Here is a 22,909-nt window from a genome sequence, read left to right on the forward strand (position 1 = left end):
GATCCCCTCATCCAGATCATTGATAAAGATATTGAACAGAACTGGCCCCAGCACTGAGCCCTGGGGAACACCGCTCGTGACCGGCCGCCAACTGGATTTAACTCCATTCACCACAACTCTCTGGGCCCGGCCATCCAGCCAGGTTTTTACCCAGCGAAGAGTACGCCCGTCCAAGCCATGACGGAAGGCAGTTATGTCTTAGAGAGAGGTATTTCTATGAAGTAATTATTTCATTAAGGTCTTCTGCTTGGGTAAATGAAATATTAAGTAATGTTTTAATCTAATAGTGTGTATGAGCTATAGTGAAATATTCCTTGTGATTGATTTTAGGAGATTTTAGCAGTCTGTAGAGTCCCTGTTTCTTTTGTAAGAAAGAAGATAAAAGAGGGATCAGAAGATAACAGCCAGTAAGGGAAAAGATGCTCAGTGTGAATAACTGACAGTTATTTCCATATATGTTACGTGCTGCCTCCAAGCAGATCTGTAAGAAACACTGATTTAAATGTAAAACCTTATTAGAAATTCAGTTCTTACCCTACAGCACACAATAAAGAAGGCAGCTCTAAACTCTTGGGCTCTGTAATGGGCAAAGCAACCAAGCTGCTGGTTTTGGTTTTGTTTTTTTTTAATTTATCTTTGAATATGTGCTTTCAATTTCCCAGATGCAGAGTACGAAGTGCCAGTCATTCAGTTTGAGGAGAATAATTTTCCTCTTGGTATTGTTCTAGCCCTAGTAGCTGCTACTAAACTTACTTGGCATGGAAAGCATTGCATAGAGAAAGGAACTGGCTTTGTCTCTTCAGTGTGACTTTTTAAAATATTTTGGACAGCGGCAATTACTGTAGCTGTTATCCATTAAAGTGCCCTGGTTTCTGTTCTTTGTGCAGGATATCACCACAGCTCTGTAGGTGTAGATCCTACAGGAGGGTACCTCAAGCTAATAAAGACTGGTTTTCAATCATATGCAAATGCATCAGCAATCTGCTGAGGTGCAATTTGCTTTCTTTCTGTGAACTAAACTATTTTTCCAAGTTTTTGAAGTGCGTGCTAATATTTTAAAAACTCTTTGCCAGTTATAGCAAAAGGCTTCAATGAGCGTCCCAAAACGCTGCTGATATTTTTATGTAATGAAGGTTAAGCAATGTCTAGCTGAATACCAGGAAATTTTATGGGTACATTTTTTCAAAGCTGCATCTGTTTGTTCTTTTCAGGTTTTTTCAATTGCCATCATCTGGCGTAAAAAGCTTCATCTGCATATTTTTAGCAACATCTGGTTTAATGGATGAGTTATTTCTCCATGTAAACTACAAAGTCAAAGTGGTAGATGCAGACTTCTCCAGAGAGGCGTGGAGCTACAGTGCGTCTTCTCTCAAGCACAGAAGCCGGTAGCTAGAGAACTGTGAGAAAGCTTAGGAAGTATTGATTCAGACATTGGTTGGGTTTAAATTAATCTGTTCGCCTTCAGGAAAAAATTACACTTCGCTTAATACTTCAGATAGCATCTTACCATATGTATATATAAAAATTAAGCACTGAAAGGAGCAGAGCTTTTTCTTTAAATCAGAATATACTTATTTATACTGAAACTATACCTTATGGTTTTACTGGTTTCTATGGGCTGTGCTAACGTAACTATTTTGAATGTATATGGGTGGATTAGAGAGGCTGCTTGATGGACAGGATAGAGGCGGTTTCAAAGTTCTCCTTAGTTACATGTCTGACTACCACTAAATTATTACACAGTTAATCTGGTACCTTGCTAAATTCTGTCCTTTAAGTAATTTAAAGATAGTTAGGGGTCTATTCAGACAACTAAATATCTTCAGTAGAAAAAGAAGGGCTTGAAGTTGTGAGAACTAACCCAAATGTCCAGATTCCTCCATAGGATGAGTATGGATAAATAATCTTAGTTGTGGATAAATAATCTTAGTTATTCCCAAGCATCTTCCTCAAAAACCTTTCTCAGTCCAAACAGCAGCTACTCTAAATTATGTCTGTTTGGTCCTCTGTCCTTTCCATGACCAGGCTTCAGGTGAAAAGATGAGTCAATAAGCTTGGCATAAATTTATATTGTTCAGTTGGATTGGCAGGATATAAAAGTCAGCACTCTACACAGGAGACTTTAAAAACCTTTTTAAAGGAGATTTTTTTAAAATCCAATATATTTGTGTTACACCAGAGACTAAGTTGGTAAATTGTAGCTTATCATCATCTTGATAACCCAACACAAAAGTCTGGCATCAGAGCAGTCCTTAAGTAGTTTTACTCTTGTTAGAACAAAGAAATGGGGGATTAGTAAAACTATGAATTAGGTCTAAATCTTTCTGTACCATCAGCACCTGATGTTGAAGTTTATCTCGGAGCAGAATGTGTAATTTTGAAATATGCCTGTTCTAACAAGAATTTTAAGGAGATGAATGATTATGTTAGTGATTTTCTTTAGAAGTAATTTATTTCCTTAGCCTGATTTGATTTGAATTTTGACATTTTAAGACTTTTGATCTAAATCCGTTTAAGATGCTTCTGAAGGGCTTAAAAGACAATGAGGAGTCAGCAGCTTTCATATTAAAAATATATGAACTGTTCAGAATGAAACTTTCAATTCCCACAAAAGCCATATCTTTAGGGCTACACAGTCCTCACTCTACAGCAAAGCAAAAAATTAATAGAAATTTGAGGAGAAAATCAGCAGGGTTTCTGTCTTGTGCTGTGCTCACTTGCCTGTGCTATGTCCTCTGTAGCCATTTCCCTATCTGTGGTTTTCAGTGTTGCACTTGAGCATTATTCTACAGCCAAATTGTCTCAAGTATTAGGAAAATTTACATTGATTATCAAGGAAATTGCCTTATCTGAACATGAGCCGGCAGTGTGCCCAGGTGGCCAAGAAGGCCAACGGCATCCTGGCCTGTATCAGAAATAGTGTGGCCAGCAGGAGCAGGGAGGTGATCGTGCCCCTGTACTCGGCACTGGTGAGGCCGCACCTCGAATCCTGTGTTCAGTTCTGGGCCCCTCACTACAAGAAGGACATGGAGGCGCTGGAGCGTGTCCAGAGGAGGGCAACGAAGCTGGTGAAGGGCCTGGAGCACAAGTCTTATGAGGAGCGGCTGAGGGAACTGGGACTGTTTAGCCTGGAGAAGGGGAGGTGAGGGGAGACCTCATCGCGCTCTACAACTACCTGAAAGGGGCTGTAGTGAGGTGGGTGTTGGTCTCTTCTCCCAAGTAACAAGCGATAGGACGAGAGGAAATGGCCTCAAGTTGTGCCAGGGGAGGTTTAGATTGGACATTAGGAGAAATTTCTTTACTGAAAGAGTGACCAGGCCTTGGAACAGGCTGCCCAGGGAAGTGGTGGAGTCACCATCCCTGGAAGTATTTAAAAGACGTGTAGATGAGGCCCTTAGGGACATGGTTTAGTGGGCATGGTGGTGTTGGGTTGATGGTTGGACTCGATGATCTTAGAGGTCTTTTCCAACCTTAATGATTCTATGATTCTATGATTCTATGTGCCGTATGAAGGTAATTGAAGGAGGTGGAAAGCAAAGCTTTAGATCTTCTGAACTACAGACCGTATCTAAAAAAGGATGGATTCTGTGATTATGAAACCAAGCATATAATGCCCGTAATTTAGAAATCTGCTGTTCTGATTTATTTCCAGTCAGTCAAATTGTTCGTATCAATTGTTGGAAGGTCAGGTTTTCACTAATTAGAACAGATGTGCGTCTTAAATTATCTGTGGAAAATACGTGAAGAAAGAAATTCACGGTAAAGGTTTTCACTTTGGCAGTAATTTCAGAGGAAATGATGTGGTGTGTCTTCACTGTTTATACTGATGTGACGATTACCCAACATATTGGTATTTACAAACTCTTTGCACTGATACCTGATTGGCATCATTTCACTTGTAAGCGGTTTATGGGGCATGTTCCTCTATGCGTTTCAGCTTGTGAAGTGATGGGTAGCTGCTTGTCTGCTTTCCGTCATAGATGCTCTCTTCATGCAGGATAAAATTCAGAATTTTATTTGATAGTACATTATACAGTAATTATCTATATATTCTTCAGCAAGATAGTAGATCTTGTAGAAATAGTAGAATTTGCACAGTAACAGAGCCTGAACAAATCCCCAGCCTTGAAGGAGTGTTATTTTTGAACGTACTCAGCACTGCAAAACACCAGCAAATGCAGATATCTTTGCTCTTACTCTGTGTACCATGCTGGTTTACTACTGAAGGATAAGCAAAGCACAGTTATTACTGCAAGGTTTCTGTTAAATCTAGTCTTGAGTGCTGTTTTTCCTGTTTCAATGCACTGAATCTGCTTTTTTGCAACAGAATTTTCTCTCAGTTACGGGCAGACAGCGGAGAATAAATGAGTGGCTTCAGCCATAGGAGGCTTTGGAGACATCTGGTTTTCCCTTGTATCGTTTGTGTTTCACTCTGTCAAAAGTAGGACACGTCTGGGGAAAGATGGTAGGGGAAGGAAACATCCAGACCTCCCGGCAGTTGTGTCCATATGAATCAGCCGGTTGGTTTGCGCTGATGGAGATGGATGCAAGATAATAAACCAAGTATGTCTTTGTTTACAGTAGCTTTTGAAAGAAAGCATGAGGCTCCTCTCTGAGGAGCTGCCGATCTGGCTGGGCAGAATGGAGAAACCAATCTCAGCATCAAGATGTTTTAAAATGCTAATCAGTTTGCATTCATTACCAAACACCTGCAAATGAAATTAGAGTAACAGAGAAAGAAGCAAATGTGATGTTGTTAAAACAGTGTGAATCTGAGCAATCCTGTGATCTCGCAGTGGTGCAGATGCAGAGCGGGCAGCTATGCAGGGCTGAGCAGGAGATGGCAACGGGATCACCGAGTGTTCAGTAATTCATCTTTCACACACCATTTCCTTAACGTGTAAGGAACAGCCGGTTTAAACATATGGATAGTTCTCCAGCACAGTTCAGTTTTCTGTATGACTTGTACCTGGGACATAGGTCAAACCTGATTTAACCTGCAAATGGTGAGGAGTGCATAGAGCGGTAGGGAAGTGTCAAGGTGGACACTAACAGGGAATGATGCGTGTCTCGCGCTCATAACATAAAAAGAAATGCTGAGCTGAGCATGAAAGAGCAAAGTGACCGAAGAGGGAACCTGGGGTGGTGCTTAGAAGCAAGATGAAGAAGTGGCAAGGATGACAGCAGTACTTTTGGTTAAGAAAAGGTGAAAAATCTCTGTCATGGAAGCTGCTGGTGTCTTAGGCTGATGGGTGCTCCAGTGGCCAGGCAGCGGCTGAGGCCACGCGCCTGTTGTATCTGGGCACGAGGGACACATCTTTGAGAGAGATGTTGAGTTAGCCTGTTTTCTGTGTGTTTTTCACCTCAAAACTGGAAGTGAATCTGTGTGCGCTGGATGAGATGGGCTTTCTGGGGGAGCTCGGCCAGGCAGGGCTGCTGCGGCAGGGTGGAGAGGTGCACACCAGCGCTGGCTGCTTTGCTGGCAGCACGTCAAGGGCTCAGCATTTCTCCGGGGAGTGCTGGCACCGGCTGTCTAGGCACTGCTCAAGTGCAAGGTGGAACTGCAAATCTTACGGTTGACTGCCATTAAGGCAGCATTAGGGTTTGGCTGACGTTTCAGACGTGCGTTTTTCCAGGATTTGTTTGGTTAACCTCTCTCTTTTAAGTGTATTTGAATTTTGGATTTCCAGCTGTCCTGAAATTGGGTTTGGGACTTCACAGTGATATCCTGCCTTAAATGTTGTCCTGTTAGTACATCCATGCCAGCATAACGAAGATTTCTGCCCCAGGACTGGTGGGGGGTTGGCCACCAGTGCTTAGCATGTTCCTGTTCAGCCTGGGTCTGCCTGGTCATTTCTCAACAGGGAAGTTAGAGGAGAAATGTTTCCTTGGAAGTTGCTTTTGAAAGTCAACTGCAGTGGTGGTAGGTCCTCTGAAATGTTTCGGGGTGTCTGTTGCTCTGCCATCTCTCCACTCATTGCCCAGCTATGATTTATCACCCATTGCAGGCGTCTTCATTCTGGTTTTCCTACTGTCAAGAGGGTCATGTCCTTCACATAAGTACTCAGCTGATCTGCAAATCGTAACCCAGACAGATGTTCAGCTCTCTGTGATTTCTTCTTTCCAAGTAAATAACATCGTTTGCATATGAAAGGATGGTGTCTGCCTAAGTCTTCTCTCCCAAAAGTACACGGTTTTTCAGCAATTGATGTGGTTGCAGCTGAAAAATTTCTCTAGTTACAGTTATGACTTGTTGTCCCTTTAAACAAATGCTAATTTTCAAAAACAAGATTTATAACAAAAAATTAAGTTGTCAGTATTCCTTTAAAATATATTGTTTACAGTCAGATGAAAATACCTGGATTTATACCTATTCCTAGAAATACGTGATTTCCACATAGTCCTTGGAATAGAGTCACTTTTTCTTTCAGTAGCGCAGGCACGGTTTACCTCTGGTCTGATTCTTATTTTTGCTGTCTAATTAGAAATGCTGCCCTCTTCTAAATTATTTCACTGCATAGAAAAGAAAGTATATGCCTCTTTTCTTTATAACTTCTCTTGGCCTTGGCACACTCCATAGGCATTACTGATTACACCCAAAGCGTGCAGCATATAGTTCACCAATGTCTTAAGGACTAACTTCCATTTGACCTTAAATCCTTGCGTGCAGCATCTTTAGCTCGAAGTCCTGCTGCTGCAGCTCTTTCTGCACTGTGCAATATTCATGTGAATAGTCTTGTTGGCTTTGGTATGACCACTTGCATAGTAAAGACTATTCATTTGAAGAAGATCTGTAGATACAAGGTAAGTGTTTAAATTCAGGAATGTTCTGCTGGTTCCTCTTCCTAAGACCAGGTTTGGGAAAAAGCACATTTCTGAATGTAGGACTTGGCTCAAAGATCTTGATAAATTAACAGGGGTGGAGCTTCTTCATCTTAATTTTACATTTGTCAGCTTTTCATAAGACATTATGTGCCATGTTTATATTGAAGATGTCACCCATTTCCCTGAAAATTCTTTAATACTAAGTTTTATTGTTATTTTTCAGGTGTTCAAATGAAACAGTATTCAAAAAGGAAGATTTGTTCTGGGCATACAATTTCTGCCCCACTCCATACTCTTGGACAGCACTTCTGGGCCTTATTTTATACTTGGTTTTCTTTGCACCTGGTAAGCAAACATTTGTTTATGCATATAAGTTAAAAAAATTGTAAAAGTAAAATGTCGAATCGTGAGGCTACATGTTAAATTTACTTTTGAGTTCAGCCATTAAACTGAGATTGATCTTTTTTCCTAATTCTAGGGATGGGTCCTATGCCCTGGACCATCAATTCTGAAATTTACCCACTTTGGGCTAGAAGTACAGGAAATGCGTGTTCCTCTGGAGTCAACTGGGTTTTCAATGTGCTCGTGTCACTGACATTTCTGCATACGGCCGAATATCTGACGTACTATGGTAAGAAACAGTATGCGTCCGTGTGTGCAGTACTACCATTGGCGCATAGATTTTCTATGGATTCTGGGTTGCTCAGTTGGTTTTGCTATGAAATGTCAACACTGAATGCAGTGTTCTTAACCCACTGTGGTTTAAAGACTAGAGGCCTGATATGACCTGCCTGGATCATAGAGTTTGGTCCAGCTTTCATAAGAAACATTTCTTTCTGTCCTTAACTGAGAACCTAGACAGTTGATTGAAACTGGGAAGCTGGGAAAAAAAACACACTTTTGACTTAGTGAAATGTGCTGATTCCCATTTAAGGAGACAGCATCTGCAGTTTTCCAGTTTGTGATGGCATCCAAGGCCAGTATCAGATGGTCCTCGCAGAAATAGCTGTGTAAGATGCTACTGCCCCACTCCCAGCTGTTGATTAAGTCCTGTCTGCTGGAGCCTGCGGAGAGTTTGTCAGATTACTGCTCAGCCACTCCAGTACCAGTCATTTAAATTACATTAAGCTGCTAGGGCGTTGTTGTGACCTTCATATCATTACTAGTAGGGAGCCTTTCAGCTCTACTTGTCATTCCTTTGAGTCATCAGTCTAGAAACACATGGCAGGTAAATGTTTGTTGGTCCTTTGGTACCTTCTCTGCCCCCGTGGGTAAGGTGGGTGGTGGAGGGGGACGAGCTCTTTCTCACTGCTAATTGTCTCTGCAGAGTACTTTTAAATAATAATTAGGTGTAAGAGTCACAAGCATTATTTTAATCCTGACTATTTCTTTTTTGCTAAAGTTTCTTATTCTGAGGTGTTATCTTAGTGTGTCTTTCGCTGTTAAGATAAACTAAGAAAGTTCTTGCCTTTTGTATCTGCCTTTTTAATTGGATATGTAATTGCTGTTTATTCTAACAGCAGAATGACTTGTCCAAAAAAGATGTGTGTTATCTTCCACGTGAAATGAAATTGCTTTTGTTAATTTACTCCATTGTGGAGCGATGCAATAAAGAGCCTTCTCCTACACCCACGGCCCCGCAGCTCGTTATTTTAACGACACCACTCCAACCATTGCTTTTACGCACTCCTTTGATATCTGCAGCCTGCTGCTTCTGCCGCTCCCTCTGCTCTGGAGCAGAGAAGGGACGGGAACTTCTGTAACCAACTGTGCATATTGTTTTACATTGCAGGAGCCTTCTTCCTCTACGCAGGGTTTGCTGGCTTGGGACTGGTTTTCGTCTACGGCTGCCTTCCTGAGACTAAAGGGAAAAAACTAGAGGAAATTGAATCTTTGTTTGAAAACAGGCTATGTACATGTGGTATGTCCGATTCTGATGAAGGGAGGTATATTGAGTATATTCGGGTGAAGGGAAGTAATTACCATCTTTCTGACAATGATGCTTCTGATGTGGAATAATTTTCAGCTGCTGATGTATTTAATCATTTAAAAGCCTTCTGGGGGAAAAGCAGCTCTCTGATGACCTCACTGCCCTGCTTCTGGTCTGGTTCTCCTTTCTACTGTCTAGTTAAAAATGCCTTCACGTTCAAAAATGCTCCTTTGGGGAGGAAATTGAATATGCTAGTGTTTTCTTGATAACTAAAAGCAATGGCTTCCAAAAGAGATTGAATTCCACGATTATGTGAATTCACCAAGTGTGCGCGACACTGCACCATCCCAAGGTATACAGTAGGGTGCACTGTACCAGATGAATGCAGAAGGCTATCCTAGATGGTCAGTGGTTGTCCTTATCTTCAACGCTGACAAAAGATAAAATAATAGAGTAGCTAATCAGAAAGCAGCCGACATCTGTCGGATCCCCATCCCATAGCAGCCTAGCAAATAGCTCTGCTGTGCAGTACAACAAATGACGAATGCATAAGCTGCTGTAAAGGTAGCCATTTAAAAGGTTTAACTGATTAGGAAAATACAAATATCTGCTATATCTATCGGAGGGAACGTTTCCCAAGTTAGCCCTAAAAGAATTTCCATTTTTATTTATTTGAGATAACAAGTAGAGAGCCATACTCATCTGGGTGGAGGTTCACTAGGGTAGCGTACGTCTGTCTTACAGCGGGTTATCTAGCTGCTCTTGAGTACACACTACAGCTGGGAGTTGGTGTTTGTGAGGGGAACTGCCAAAATTAACTACCTGACAGCAGGAAAACGAACTAAGTATGTGGCTACACGTACAAATGAGCTGGTATATATTGCTAGGTACAATGTAGAGGCTTCACTTAGTTGGAAAAAAATGATTTTTGTTTTCCTTTTTTGCATTTGAATGCTTGGGTTCGTGCCTAATTTTGAACACAAAATATCATTAGCTAAAAGAAAGAAAAGGAGGGGAGAGGTTTTGTGCTGCTAAATGGACAGTGGTCATCCCTCCTGTGCCTTTTCTTGTGGATAATCATACTGCCTTCAGTTTATCTTCGTATGTGCAGAGTAAATGAATCCCAGCACGTTTTTCCTTCAGATGCCCTTAGTCAACCAGTGTCTCGCTGGATCTAAAGAGAAATATTAGCAATGGACAGTAACCTACATCTCATATTAATTGCCTTACCGAAGCATTGCAAAATTGTCAAGAAAATGTCAGGCACAAAAATCAGCTTGGCTGCCTTTAGCCTGGTAATGAAAATATGAATGGTATTTTATTCACCTGCCATGATTGCTTGCCTTGGCAAATTGAATTTTATGCAGCTACATAAAAATATTATGTTATTTTTTTTCCTTGCCCTGTCCTCACTGCTTTAAGTCTTCAGAGATACGAGTTTGAAAGCATCAACAATTCAAATTCTTATCTTTGAAGCATTTGCTTCATGAAAGAATGTGGAAAACCTCCTCTGTCTGTGGGCTGCCCCCCATTTATTTGGTAAAAATACATTTATTTTTCAATGTGTAAAGATTAAAGAAGTTGTTGGATTCATTAGCTTTTATAGATTTGCTTTGTGGGCTTTTCTTGGGTTGAAAAATATTTTGAATGTAGGATTACTCTCAAAACTGAGACTGGACATTTGTTACTAAATTATTTTTATTGGATAACATGGGGTTTTGTTGTTAAAAGAAGTCTGCCATTATGTTATCTGATCTTCTGTGGGGGGAGTTCTTACTCTCCAGTTATTGACCTTCAGCGATTGGGCGTATTTGGCATTATTTTCTTTTTTACTTCATTAATCAAAGAAATATTTTTTGAAAGAAAACATTTTAAAGCATCCTTGTATGACTTGACTGGGACTAAAAGGGGAAAGCTTCAGAGCTTTCAGTAACGGATAGAGGGAATTTCAAAAGAATCATTGAGAAGAGTGGCCTGACCTTGAATGTCTGCTTGTGCGGTGAGAGGGCTGGATTCTCACGCCTTCCATCTTGCCTCCCCTTTAAGCGCACAATGTTTTTACGCTTGAAAGCACCAGCTGTTGAAAATGCTTGGGTCTCCAGACCTATCTGCAAATGCATCTGCCATGGGATGTCTCCATTAGGCTGTCACCTCTTTGAAACCTTCACCGAAGGTGCAGTACATGAAATGAGAAAAAGGGATACTTGGCACAGAGGAGAACAAAATAGTTTTAAGGGCAAATAATTTTTTTCCTGAAACCAAAAAATGTGTGTTTGAAGACCCTTATTCAGAACAGTCTTGTTACCCAGAACAGTGTGTAAATAGGTGTGTAATGCCCAACCTGTGCTTACACGGTTGAAAGGTTTAAGTGGGTATTTACTGGCTTTTGAGAATAGGGACTTGCGGTTCTGATCCCCCCAAAAGCATGAGCCCACGCTCACCGTTACACCTGTGAACGTCCCCTTGCTTGACGTGTTTTGCTGGAGCTGGGTGTGAGCCAAGGAGGGTGTCCCTGTGCACCGGCACGGTGGCAGTGCTGACCTCGCGCTTCCTTACACTTGTGTCCCCAGGTAGAGGAAACTGCTGCATTTATTGGGCATAACCAAAGCAAAGTCACTGGAAAGATCGCTGTCACAAGATCAGCCTCTTTTGTTTTGCAGGCAGTGCTGGGGCTTTATAGCAGCAGAAGACCATCTCTCTCTGCCAGCCTTGTTTCACGGACGTTCTCAAAAGTGGTGCTCAGCTGTGTACTGCACTGGGCTCGTTTTCTTACACAAGTTCGATCTTACTGAAATCAGTTTTCTCAAGGTTTGCATTCTGTGCCCTTTTTCTTGAGGGAAAACGATTGAAACAGATGCATTTTATTCATCGTTGCTGCTGGCTATGAGGGTGCAAAATATATCTCCTTCTTTACTGTCACTCCCCCTTTCCCGCCTGCAAAGAGTTGGGTTTAAGTCTTCCTTTTAGGGTTGCTTTACACCAAGACAACATTCCATACCTTGGAAACACTGAACCTAGTACCAAGCATCATGTGTAATAAAAATGAGATCAAATACTTGAAATTAATCTTACGCAATTAGGGTTTTATTTTTAGAATCTGTGAACATTTATAATGTATGAAGAAAATTAAATAAAATGTTTCTATTTTGCAAAGATTTTTTATATTTGTGCATATTTTAAGTTTTAAGAGATTTTTGCTAAAGGTAGACTTAGTAACATTCCAGATAAAAGAATAAAAATACAGTGTAGCTGACTAATTTCTTATGACAGGATTTTAATTTATGAAGTAGCATAAATAGTATGTCTAAGCACAATATCGTTTTATTGAAAGCTTTCTGCAGAAGATGTGAAATCGTTTCAAGGACTGCACACTTAATTGAGGTAGTCTGTGCATCAGGAATGCTAGAGCCATGCTGCTGGCAGAGTTGGGCATGAATCGCATATTGATTATACACAACAATTTGAGATATTTTAATTCTGATTAATCTACTGACTCTACATATTTTGGTCTAAGAGCAAGTACAAAAGAAACAAGTCCTGATGCATTTTTAATCCTTTTAAATTTAATTCATGTATAGTAGTTTGTTCACCACGTTGCAAATCTAAAGTCTTGGGGGATTGAGGTAATTTGCTACTTGTTTCTTCCCCTTGTCACTTTGTTGATCAAAATCAGTTTTTAATGAGAGAAGCAAACCTGTTTCGAAAACAGACATAGAAACTAAGCGAGGCCCCAGGACTCGTTTGAGGGCTGAAGTCGCGTTGCCACGCGTGCACCTTAGACAGATCGCTCTCATAGACGTTGCTACCTTGTGAGTTGCAGTGATGGCCCTGTCAGAAGTTTTGGGACAAGAGAGGATACATCCCAAGGATCATTGTTCCAACACCGACTTATTTTTGCATGAGTTGGTAAATGCAGCATTTCACTGGTGTAGGAGTTAGGGTTGGGAGGGGAGAAGAAAGAAACGATGCATCAAAAGCCCTATGAAGTCATGTTTCAGTAGAGACCGGTGTCGTAGCCAAACGGAGCAGCCTCTGACTTCTCTCCCGTGTGGGACCAAGGGACTGTGCTTGGTCCTGTGGATGGGAACAGGCAGACTAAGGGGGAAGAAGCACACAAGGGCTCCTCTCCCATGCCCACGCGGAGGTGAGAACATGGCAACGGAGTTTGCAAAGCTAGTACATTTTTCCTCAGCGAAATCTCTTTTGCCCTTTTTAGTCACTTGGCTTGAGCACTGGGGAGAATTTTTTACTTTCAGGGGCTGCTAGAGGCCCTGAGCAAGGGTCTTTCCTTCGGCCATGAGGGTGTTGGGTGCAGTCCCACAGGCGCGCAGTGGGCTAATAAAAGATAGACCCTGTACTTCTCAGCTTTATACCCAACGTTCTACTCAACTTCAACGCTCTTCTAACATGGTCTGGAAATTTTACTTGTACTTGCATAAGAGGCTTTGTTAGCTGAACATCGCTGCGCAAGAAAGAGGCAGAGTCTTCACAGCGTAGAGAGATCTCGGGGTAGAAATCAAGGCAGAAGAGACAGTTCTGCGAAGCACTTTAAAGAGTAAGATATTTGTGCACTTTTTTCTGAGAGAGTCAAGCTAACCAAACCCCATTCCTCTGCATTGGGAAGAAAATCGAGCTTTGTGTACCAGGCCAGAAGCAGATAATGCCACAATATGTGCTTATGGCAAAATGTGTTTTTATTGCGGGTAACATTTACAGCTTACATGTAGCTGCTGCCTATAAAGTGACTCAATTGTTCTCTGGATTTTAACAAGTCACATTTTTGTGCAAAAATCTTAGTGGTTTTCTATCGATCTTCATCGCCTTGTGTACAGTACAGTTAAGCATAATCCACAAAGTGGTCTAGGTTGTGGCAGTGTTACAAATGTCAGCACAGTAAAATCTAGGTGAACATTGTTAAAGAAATATTGTTGTTTGTGATACTGGGGGTTAAAACTCCTTAAAGGCAACTATATATAGATTTTAAAAGTCTGGAAAAAAATGGCACTTCTTATCTATTTTGTGTATGTTTTCATATAGAGAAGGAGTTTTTTATGTGCCAATAACCATCACTGTAGTGTTTTGTAAATGGGTGTTAATGGTGTTCCAGAGTTCTGTATATGAGAATATACTTTAGCCACAATGACCTGTTAGTGTGAACCAGCAGCGTGTTTTTAATCTTACTCGCACCTCTCATCAGAGGTGCTCACTCGTCGGCTTCAGTAGAGCTCACTCAAGCCAGGGGAAGTTTGACCAGCATCAGGCCTCGAGAATACAGAGTTTATCTGGTACCTTACATGTGAGTGACCTGGCACGTGTAATTATAAAGCTTCAACTCTGGTTCAGTTACACTCCTCAATTCTGTTGAGATACAATTTGTCAAAATTTGGTTTGACCTTTCATTACATTTGTATAAATAAGGGGCACACTGATTAATTATGAATAACGTCCACCTATTTCTAAAGGAAACATCAGTTTCTGAAATGTTAAAATAAAGGCAAGTTTCTCTTGCTGCCTTAAACATTACACAGGCTTTGGAGAGGACTGAATGTATGACCATCATTGTGACTTCTGCAGGAGTAACTTCGTAGATCCTCAGCAGGTGTGAAACGAGATGGTTTTGTGGTGCTGGGATGCTGTGGAACACCGCAGGCCCTGCCTAGTGCACGCCTGCCCTCTGTTTGATTTTAAGTGTTTGAGTAGTGCCCATGAAATCGATAGGATTATTCATATGCTTGAAATTCTCCATGTTCTCAGTGTCCTGCTGGTCCAGGGCATGGCTGGGAAGTGGCACGAGTCACATCTCCGCTTTCCATCGTGAATCTCGCACCCCTGCAAAACTGTTAACCGGATCTTTCTGTGACAAATTCTATGTAGAATATTTGAGACATTATTGGAGACCAAATTGATAGTCATACTTCCGTGTTGAATAATAACACGCACATGACGCCATCAGGCACACTGTAATCCCTGGGTTTTCAGTGTTAGGTATTCAGTACAAAACAGGTTTTGGCAAAACTAATTGTCGGGTTGTCCAAGTTATTTCTTAACCATGTCAAACACGTGCCATTTCCTTTTGCAGCCAGTCAAGCCTATAATGTATGAAAGTGTTGTACATTTTCTGAAACTTAAGTGATGTAAAATTATTTAACTGACTTCTGTTCTGATTGCTTTAATGAAGTTTGGTCTTTACATAAAAATAAATATCTTCAAAGAATTGTCAGTGCCAGAAGTGTAAATGAACAAAATAAAAGGTGAGATACTTAATTACAGAAACTTTCTCAAGGTTTCCTTTGTTCGGGTATTTGGGTCGCCTTTTAGAGTTGCAAGTTGCATTGTTCAGCAAAAGGAGCTGAAATAGCCCATGGGCTTGCCTGAAATAAGTGAAGGGTAAGAATAACTTTGAATATGATCTTAATATATGTTTCAAACCAGAGAGTGTTTCTGTGATGATGGCACACCAGACAATGTCCCTTCCTTCCTGGTGGATTTGTTTGAAGAGCTGAATGCAGCTACGCAGAGCTGCCGACTGTCCCGATGTCCCCCCGTGGGTTTTCAGTGTCCCCTGCCCAAACACAGACTGGTTTTCTGACAGCAGTTTACACCTTCAGACTTGATTATTGACTGGGGAAAGGGCAGAAGTTGCTATTTTCTAATGGGGAAATGTCCTAACTCTGTGTGTTTTATTAAGAAAATGGCTTAAACCAGTTTGATGATCAACAAAGAGCACGTGGCCGTGTTGTGCTGGGCGCTGCCCTGGCTGTGCTCTCCCACGCGGTGGAGGAATCGCACCCGCTAGTCCGAGTGGAAATTGGTCCCGTTACCTCCACCTGCCGCAGGTACCACGACAGAACCCTTGCAAGATCCCGAGTTGCCTCTGACAGAGCTGTAGCCTTTTGGTCCGGGATGCAGAGAGATCACAGCCGGCGGCAGTACGTGGGGAGATGCTGGCAGAGGGGTCTGCGCGTCAAACCTGTATCTGTGGCAGAGCTTATCTCCGGGAGGGGAGAGGGGAAGCTGATCATTTGGCACTGACAAGTTATGTTTTTAGGTTTCTGGCTGATAGCGCTTATAAAGGTGATGAGAGGCTGCAGTTCAGATTATTTGTCACCAAAACCACACGGCAGCTTTGTGGGATAATGAAAAGCTGGTGGCTTTGCTGTCAAACACTCAATTTTTTTGCCTTCTCCCATTCCCCTCCGCTGCAGCTACTATCACAAAACAACTGCTGATGGATTGATTTCTTGCCGAACGGATTCTGCCATCTGCAGAACTGAACTGCAGGCAGTAGCAGTACTCGCTCCCAAATCTTTGTGAGCATTTTCAGGGTCAGACCCCCAGGCACCCAGGCTGGTGGTGCTGCATCCGAACCAGTCACCCCTGGAGTCCTGCAGGGCCTTTGCTTTGTGTGTGGCATGAAGTGCTTTCTCTAAAGGCTGCTACAGTTTGTAGGAAGTAGATGGAGAAGTTAAAGGTAAGCTTAAAAAAAAAGTGCCTTTCCTCCCATCTTGGTGGTCCCCTGCTGAGTTGTGCTCAGCTGGTGGAAGAGACCTGCCGGTGATCATCCCCTGAGCTGCTGTCCCTCCAGCCGCCCCTGCCCACGCAGAGCTCCCTGCACGAACGTGCTTGGGCTCTTCAGCTGCTGCTCTTTCACTTCCAGCACATTCGCTTGACCCACAATGAATGGCATCTCAATCCTTACCCTGACGGATAAGGATTCAACCTGTTCAACCCATCAAGCAACCAGCTGAAAGACAGGTGGAAATAGTCATGTGCATTTGCTGTAAGCAGTCCCACCAGTCTACTCGTGGGTCTGTTCATTAGCTGGTCTCCAGGGCAGGTTTCCACTCGCTTGTTTAACATCCCTTACCTACCCGGTACCTGTGCGTGTCTGTAATTAATAGAGAAGCTCTGCATAGAGCTGAAATTCGGAAAGATTTTGCCTTTTGAGAGTTAACTGCAGAACTACCAGATATGTTTTCTGCATCTTGATTTTGATAGAAAAAAGGCAACAAATCCCCTCTGAGACCTCCAGAGGTGGGGCTTGGGGTGGGTTAGTTGGTTTTGTAAGAGATCTTTGGGTCTGGGTTTCAGGAGAGTACAAGTATCCATCTGTTTTTCACACAACTGAGACCTCTGCCCTAGCTAGCGCACTCTGATGTTTGGTACCATGATATCCCATGAAAGCGCTAATAGAATCCATAATGCTGAAAAAGAAAAGCAGGGTGGCTTATACGGAGCAGTAAGATGTGTATTGTGTGAAGGAAGAAAGAGAAGCATGTGTCCGAAATGACCTATAAGATGTTAAGACCATCACCATGCAGGGATGGGCTTAGGTGCATCTTATTGCAATGAGAAAAGGGGCCAGGGAGATGAAAAACTTCCAAGCAAGCCCTATTCTATGGATTATTCTTCAGAAAAAGATCATGTTGAGCAAACAGATCCGCACAAGGATTCTGGAGTTGCGCACGGTTGTTGTGGTTTAACCCGGCAGGCAGCTAAACACGACACAGCCGTTTGCTCACCCCCCCGCAGTGGGATGGGGGAGAGAATTGGGGGAAAAAAAGTAAAATTCGTGGGTTGAGATAAAGACAGTTTAATAGGACAAAAAAGGAAGGGAAAATAATAATAATGATAATAATGATAAAAAAAAATACAAAATAAGTGATGCACAACGCAATTGCTCACCACCCACTGACCGATGCCCAGCAAGTCCCCGAGCAGCAGTCACTGCCCCCCAGCCAACTCCCCCCAGTTTATATACTGGGCATGATGTCATATGGTATGGAATACCCCACTGGCCAGTTGGGTCAGCTGTCCTGGCTGTGCTCCCTCCCAGCTTCTTGTGCACTTGGCAGGGCATGGGAAGCTGAGAAGTCCTTGACTACTAAAGGACTAAACCTAAAACATCAGTGTGTTATCAACATTCTTCTCATACTAAACCCAAAACCCAGCACTATACCAGCTACTAGGAAGAAAATTAACTCCATCCCAGCCAAAACCAGGACAACGGTGTAAGGAAAGTACAAGCTGCAGCGCACTGGTGCCGGGCAGCACATCCCTTGGGGGGGTGAGATGTGAGAAGGAAAAATTAAGCCCTCCCTTTCAGCAAAGTGGTGAACTATGTGCCCATCCCCATTGGAAAGAGAGTTATGTGCTTGCTTAAATTCATCAAAGGTGGTGAAAGGGGGATGGAGAGGTGGGGAAGGTCCATGCCTGAAGGATCAGTGCGGGTTTCGGGGAGGTGGTTGGAGATGCACAAGCAGTTTGAGAGTGGAGGGGGCTGGATTAGCTAAACTTCATAATGAAGATGATACTGGGATTGGATCAGGTTGCCGAGGAAACATGGGCAGAAAGAGCAAGGAGCAAATCCCTAGCAGGGGCTTGAGGAAGGAAGCAGGGCATAAGGTATGGGGGACGGTTAGTGAGGCAAGAGGCCTCTTTTACACCACCGCTTGATGGCAGGGGACACCTCAAACTGTCCCGGTGGAGGGAAGCAAAGACGGAAGATGGGCGCTGGGCTGAGGATGCAGCAGCTTCTGCACGAGCACCTCAACATGGATCGCAGTGCCCGAGCAAGCTGGGATGCGGTGTCGCTTTCCAGAGTCAGTCCCTCCGTGGCGGGTGGGCACTAAGTGAGAAGAGAGCCGGGATGTCTCACCCTGCGAACCAGTGATGTTTGTTCGCTGTCCCCTTCCTTCACCTCTGAGGGCAGGAGGACAGGTACTGGGCACTGGCACCCTCTGACAGACCAACCACATTGGAGTCCGTTAGTGCCTGTATTTGCTCCCTGCGGTGTCACCTCTACGCAGTAACTGGGTTTCCTTTTCATCTTTCGATAAGCAATTGAATGGTCTAAATCTCTCTCTAAAAGGTGGATTTTTTCCAGGATCTCAAATATTCATAGGCTTGTTCTTCAATTATTATTTTTTTTTTACATTTCTTGGGCACTGCACTGCAGTTTGTTCACTGCTTAATCTATCAAGACCACATATAGCGAGAGAATTATCCCCGGTCCCCATGCCCGGCTCCCCGTCCCCTGCTGCATTTGCCCGTCATGCATGGTGGCAAGGTGTGGGTGCAGGGCGAGCCCTCGGCACCGCGCTCCAGGCCGAGCCCTGCTCTGCCGGCGTGTCCTGCCCTTCTCCTTCTTAACAGGTGCCCTCACGCTTGAGGACATTTGGCTGCATTTTGTTTAAAAGGATCCAATTGCTGGTCATTTGCTTGTAGCCTCTGTCGGTGTTGCTCATCACCATCTCCCTGATTTTGTGTAGTTCATCATCGGCCCCAGACCCTTGATGAAAGAATGCTCCAGTCTCCTAAGGAAGAGGTCCCCACCAGGAGCCCCATGCAAAGTCCTTCCCCAGCTGTTGCAGTGGCCGTGGGTGCCCCGAGGGAGGGGCATGGTGAAGCTCCTGGAGCATGAGAGGGGACAGCAGCACCCTGGCAGTGTGACACAGGCTCCCAGCACACCCAGAAACCCCAGCAAGGGGGTTGGTTCAGACTCCACCATGAAGCATAGGTGCTGAACAGGCAGCCATAGTGCAGCTGACCTGCGTTTGTTTTAGTCCTGTTCTCCAAAACCGTGCAGGGGTTGCTTTACAATGCTCAGGGCTGAAGCCGCCCCACCCGACCTGCCTTACACGCGTCTCTGGTCCCCTTGCACAGTGCTGGGGCATTTGCAGCCTTCCCACCCCTGCAGCTTTTCCTTCTTCTCAAAGCCATTTCCCCAGCTGAGGCTGGTGAGACTCCGCGCCCCCAGGCAGCTGTCACCAAGTCCCTTGTGCAGGTCGTCCACCTGAAGCCTTCACTCACTGTCACTTAGCGTCGCTGCAGTTGCAGGAGGGGAGGTTGTCGGCAGCCACGTAACGTGCCATCCTGCAAACACCAGATGATGTCTCCATCCCCAAAGTGGCAGTCGTGGCCTGCAGTGGGCCCCTGCTGGGCTGTGGTGCTTTGGAGTAAGCCTTGCTGTTAAACTGGTGCTTGTTTTAATCTTTTCAGGGCAATATGGATCAATCCCATTCTGACCGCTCCTGATTAACTAACTCCTTGCTTTGTCTGATATGACAGCGTGCCCTGTTACTGGACTGTCACGAGATGTGACTGCAGTCAGAGCCGGTCTCTGATGCTACATGGCTTCTCCCCTGTGCTCTCCCTAGCGTTTGGGGTACCCATAGCCCCGAGGCTGACTGGGGGCCAGAGCGGGAGGCAGCTGCACCATGCGGGCATTGGAGCTAAGTTGGGGCTGGTGCTGGTGTCCCTGCCGCTCTCCTCTCATGGGCTGCTAAAAACGATGGAAAAAATCAAGAGCAAGCAAAGTTTTTGTTAGCTGGGTGGTGGATGACTGCTGCCCCCAGGGTGGTACCAGCTGAGATAGCTTTTATGTTATCTCTGTATGTCAGGCTTCGCTATGGTGGGTGGGATTCACAGGGAGACGCTGAGGTTATCGGGACCCCCGGGTCCCTGGTGGGAGAGCGATCAGTGCCCGTTGTTAGCCCAGCCCCAAGGCGCTGCTGCAGGGCTGCCACGGCTGAGGCATGGCAGCTGCAGCGCTCAGGGACAAGCTGGCGTCGAGGTCAAACACCACTTCTCTTCATCGCTGCAGAGAAACGTGGGTGAGCAGAGACAGATGCGATCCGGGGATGGGAGCAGAGCAGGGCAGCAGCACCCAGCCTCGTTCCTCACACGCCCCCAGCTCCCCTTCCCCCAGCCCCAGGCTCCTGCCTTGCTCGCAGCACAGGGAGGAAACGGCTGCAGGCAGCGGCTGCACCCGGCTGCAGCAGCCGCTGTGAGCAGGCACAGCTTCCCTGGTGTGGTTGATCCCCCCATCCCCAGCCCGGGTGTGCGGTGACAGTGCCTGGCCACAGCCTGGAGCATCCTGCTCCAGCTGGCCCTGCTCCGAGCAGGGCTTGGACTGGGCAAGCTCAGAGATCCCCGCCAGCTTCAGCTGGTCCGGGGGTCTCCAAAAATGCATCCATTTGCAGGAGGTGCAGCTTCTCTCAAGAGCAAATCCCCTTACAGACCTCCTGTTTCCTGAGAATTACTCCAATCCGGGGAACCGAGTAAATCTTCTGCAATATGATGTATTGGTTTCTCCTACGAACAGCCACAGCTCTGGGTCCTTTGGCCAGGCCAGCCCCTGTGTGCCGAGCGTGACACAGCGGCAGTAAATCACAAGAAATAATCACTTGTATGAAGACTTAAACTTCTCATTTCCCACAATGATAATCCTTCATGAAAATGAAATGATTTCTACAAAGTTGTGGAGGCTCTTGGCATAATAACATCCAGCAATAAACTGCCCCATTAATGAAACAAAACTTCTCTCGGTGCTTGCCCAGAAAACTTTGCCCAAATCCCTACCTTGCAGGTTACTGTAATTAGAGTTAATTTTATAGCAAAAAAAGGATACCAGGTGCATATTAAAACTGCTTCTGACTGATTAGGGTAACATTTTCAGTGCGAGAGTCTTTCTTTCCATCTATATTTAGAAGCATTTGAGTGCCAATGCTCCCAGTTTTTGGTTAATTACAGGTACACTTCTGTCCTTTTCCCCAGCAAAACTCGATTCATAACTGATACTCACCAAACACAGTTAAAAACCATACACAGTTCTGTGGCCTCCCCAGGGGCCTAGCACACTTCCGGGAAGATTAACATGGATGAACAAGGAACGTCTTTGCCCACGCCGTTGCCTCAGAGAAAGCTGGTGGTGCCTGGCTGTGCACAGCGGGAGGATGGTCATTACTGCAGGTTACAAATACCGGTGGCTTCTGCTGAAGTATCAGCTGAAGAAAGCACGATTTGAGGCTACCACTGAGAGAGAGGAGATTCCTATTAAACCAAACTCATCTATTCCCAAAAAAATCAGGTAAAAGAAAGCACTTGAGCAGAGGGGGAGACTGGCACTGAGATAAGGAGGAAGCACGATTCTCTCCTAACGCAATAATACTTTAAAATACTACTCTTGTGGCTAAAAAAGAGCACACTGCCTTATTTATCATCGTTGCCAGCACACATACCACTACAAAGATAGTTTTCTTTCTTCTGATTGCTTTGCAATTACAGGTAAAAATTGTGAGGTAATTGGATTTTATACGCTCTCATCCAAAGGCTTTGGAACGTGATTATCTACGGTGATTGACATATCCCAAGTGGTGAATTACTGCATTAGAGACGTGTATGCAGCTCGTATGTACAGCCAATCAGAAAACCTGTGTCTGGCACTGAGCTGCGTAATTTCAGTCCTTACTGGGAAATGGCGCAATCTAGGCTGAAACCTGGCTGGTTTTTGAAAGATTTTGAAAACTTCTCTAGTAGTGACTGAAGTGAAAATAAGCTATACCCACTGAAAGGCTCTAAAGTATGAGCAATATGAGAGAGAACTTAATAAAGATGTATTGCTTCATCTGAAACCCCTACACGCATATGTCCATACAGTGCAACCAGCTCTCTTTTCCCAGTTCTGACCTGCATGCTTTGTCCCATAGGTTCACAGGAGCAGACTGGGAATATGTCCTGCTCAGAGGCTAGCTCTGCGGATCAGGAGTATCTGCCTGAACTTGGATAGCTCGCTTTACTGTAAAACAAAACAAAATTTAAAAGTCCCAGCAACGATGCCACTCTCGCAGAAATCAGGAGTATAGCTTCCACGGCACGTTAATGGCAGTTTACCTCAGGCTGGGGCACTTCAGCATCTCTCCAAGCACAGCCACCAGAGAGCTCTCTGGCCATGCGGTAATTTTACCTCTGCCAGCCTAATCGGAAACTCAAATATAAAGTATACAGCGCCGGAGCTTTTAGCTGTAACGTGCCATTCACGGGCCCCTGCCACAGCGTATTGCAGGAGGCTGGCAGACCAAGCGAGTTTGAGCAGCATCGGCCATGGGGAGGGCCGCGAATCTGGACACGCGCCCCTGGAAAGGCTGACGGGTACGTACCAGGCACGGGGAATTGCTGGGAAAACGCACGCCTTAGAGCTGTCCTAATTCAGGCCAGCACGGGCTGCTGCTGGTGTGGCACAGTCCCAACGGGCTTCATAACGCTGAGTGAACAACTCTGCCTTACAAACCACTGGTAATGCCTGAGCTTTCAGCAAATCATAGCTGTAATTCAAATAAATTATAGCTCCTGTGAAGAAGATGAACATCGCCA

At 44.4% G+C, this 22,909-nt stretch overlaps 1 protein-coding gene across 3 annotated transcripts in view; it reads left to right on the forward strand.

Annotated features, from left to right (window-relative positions):
• The window catches only part of SLC2A13 (solute carrier family 2 member 13), a 168,204-nt gene extending 153,176 nt beyond the window's left edge, over positions 1-15,028 (forward strand). For 2 of the 3 annotated variants that reach the window (XM_075145784.1, XM_075145802.1), the window contains 3 exons: positions 7,049-7,170; positions 7,304-7,456; positions 8,618-15,028. In XM_075145784.1, the coding sequence (XP_075001885.1) occupies positions 7,049-7,170; positions 7,304-7,456; positions 8,618-8,844 (502 nt within the window). In that variant the 3' untranslated portion in view covers positions 8,845-15,028. The remainder of the gene's footprint in view (positions 1-7,048; positions 7,171-7,303; positions 7,457-8,617) is intronic. The other variant, XM_075145793.1, reaches the window with a different exon arrangement.
• Positions 15,029-22,909: the final 7,881 nt, after the last annotated feature.

The sequence above is a fragment of the Calonectris borealis genome, chromosome 1, assembly GCF_964195595.1.
Source record: "Calonectris borealis chromosome 1, bCalBor7.hap1.2, whole genome shotgun sequence".
Classification (NCBI taxonomy): Eukaryota; Metazoa; Chordata; class Aves; order Procellariiformes; family Procellariidae; genus Calonectris; species Calonectris borealis.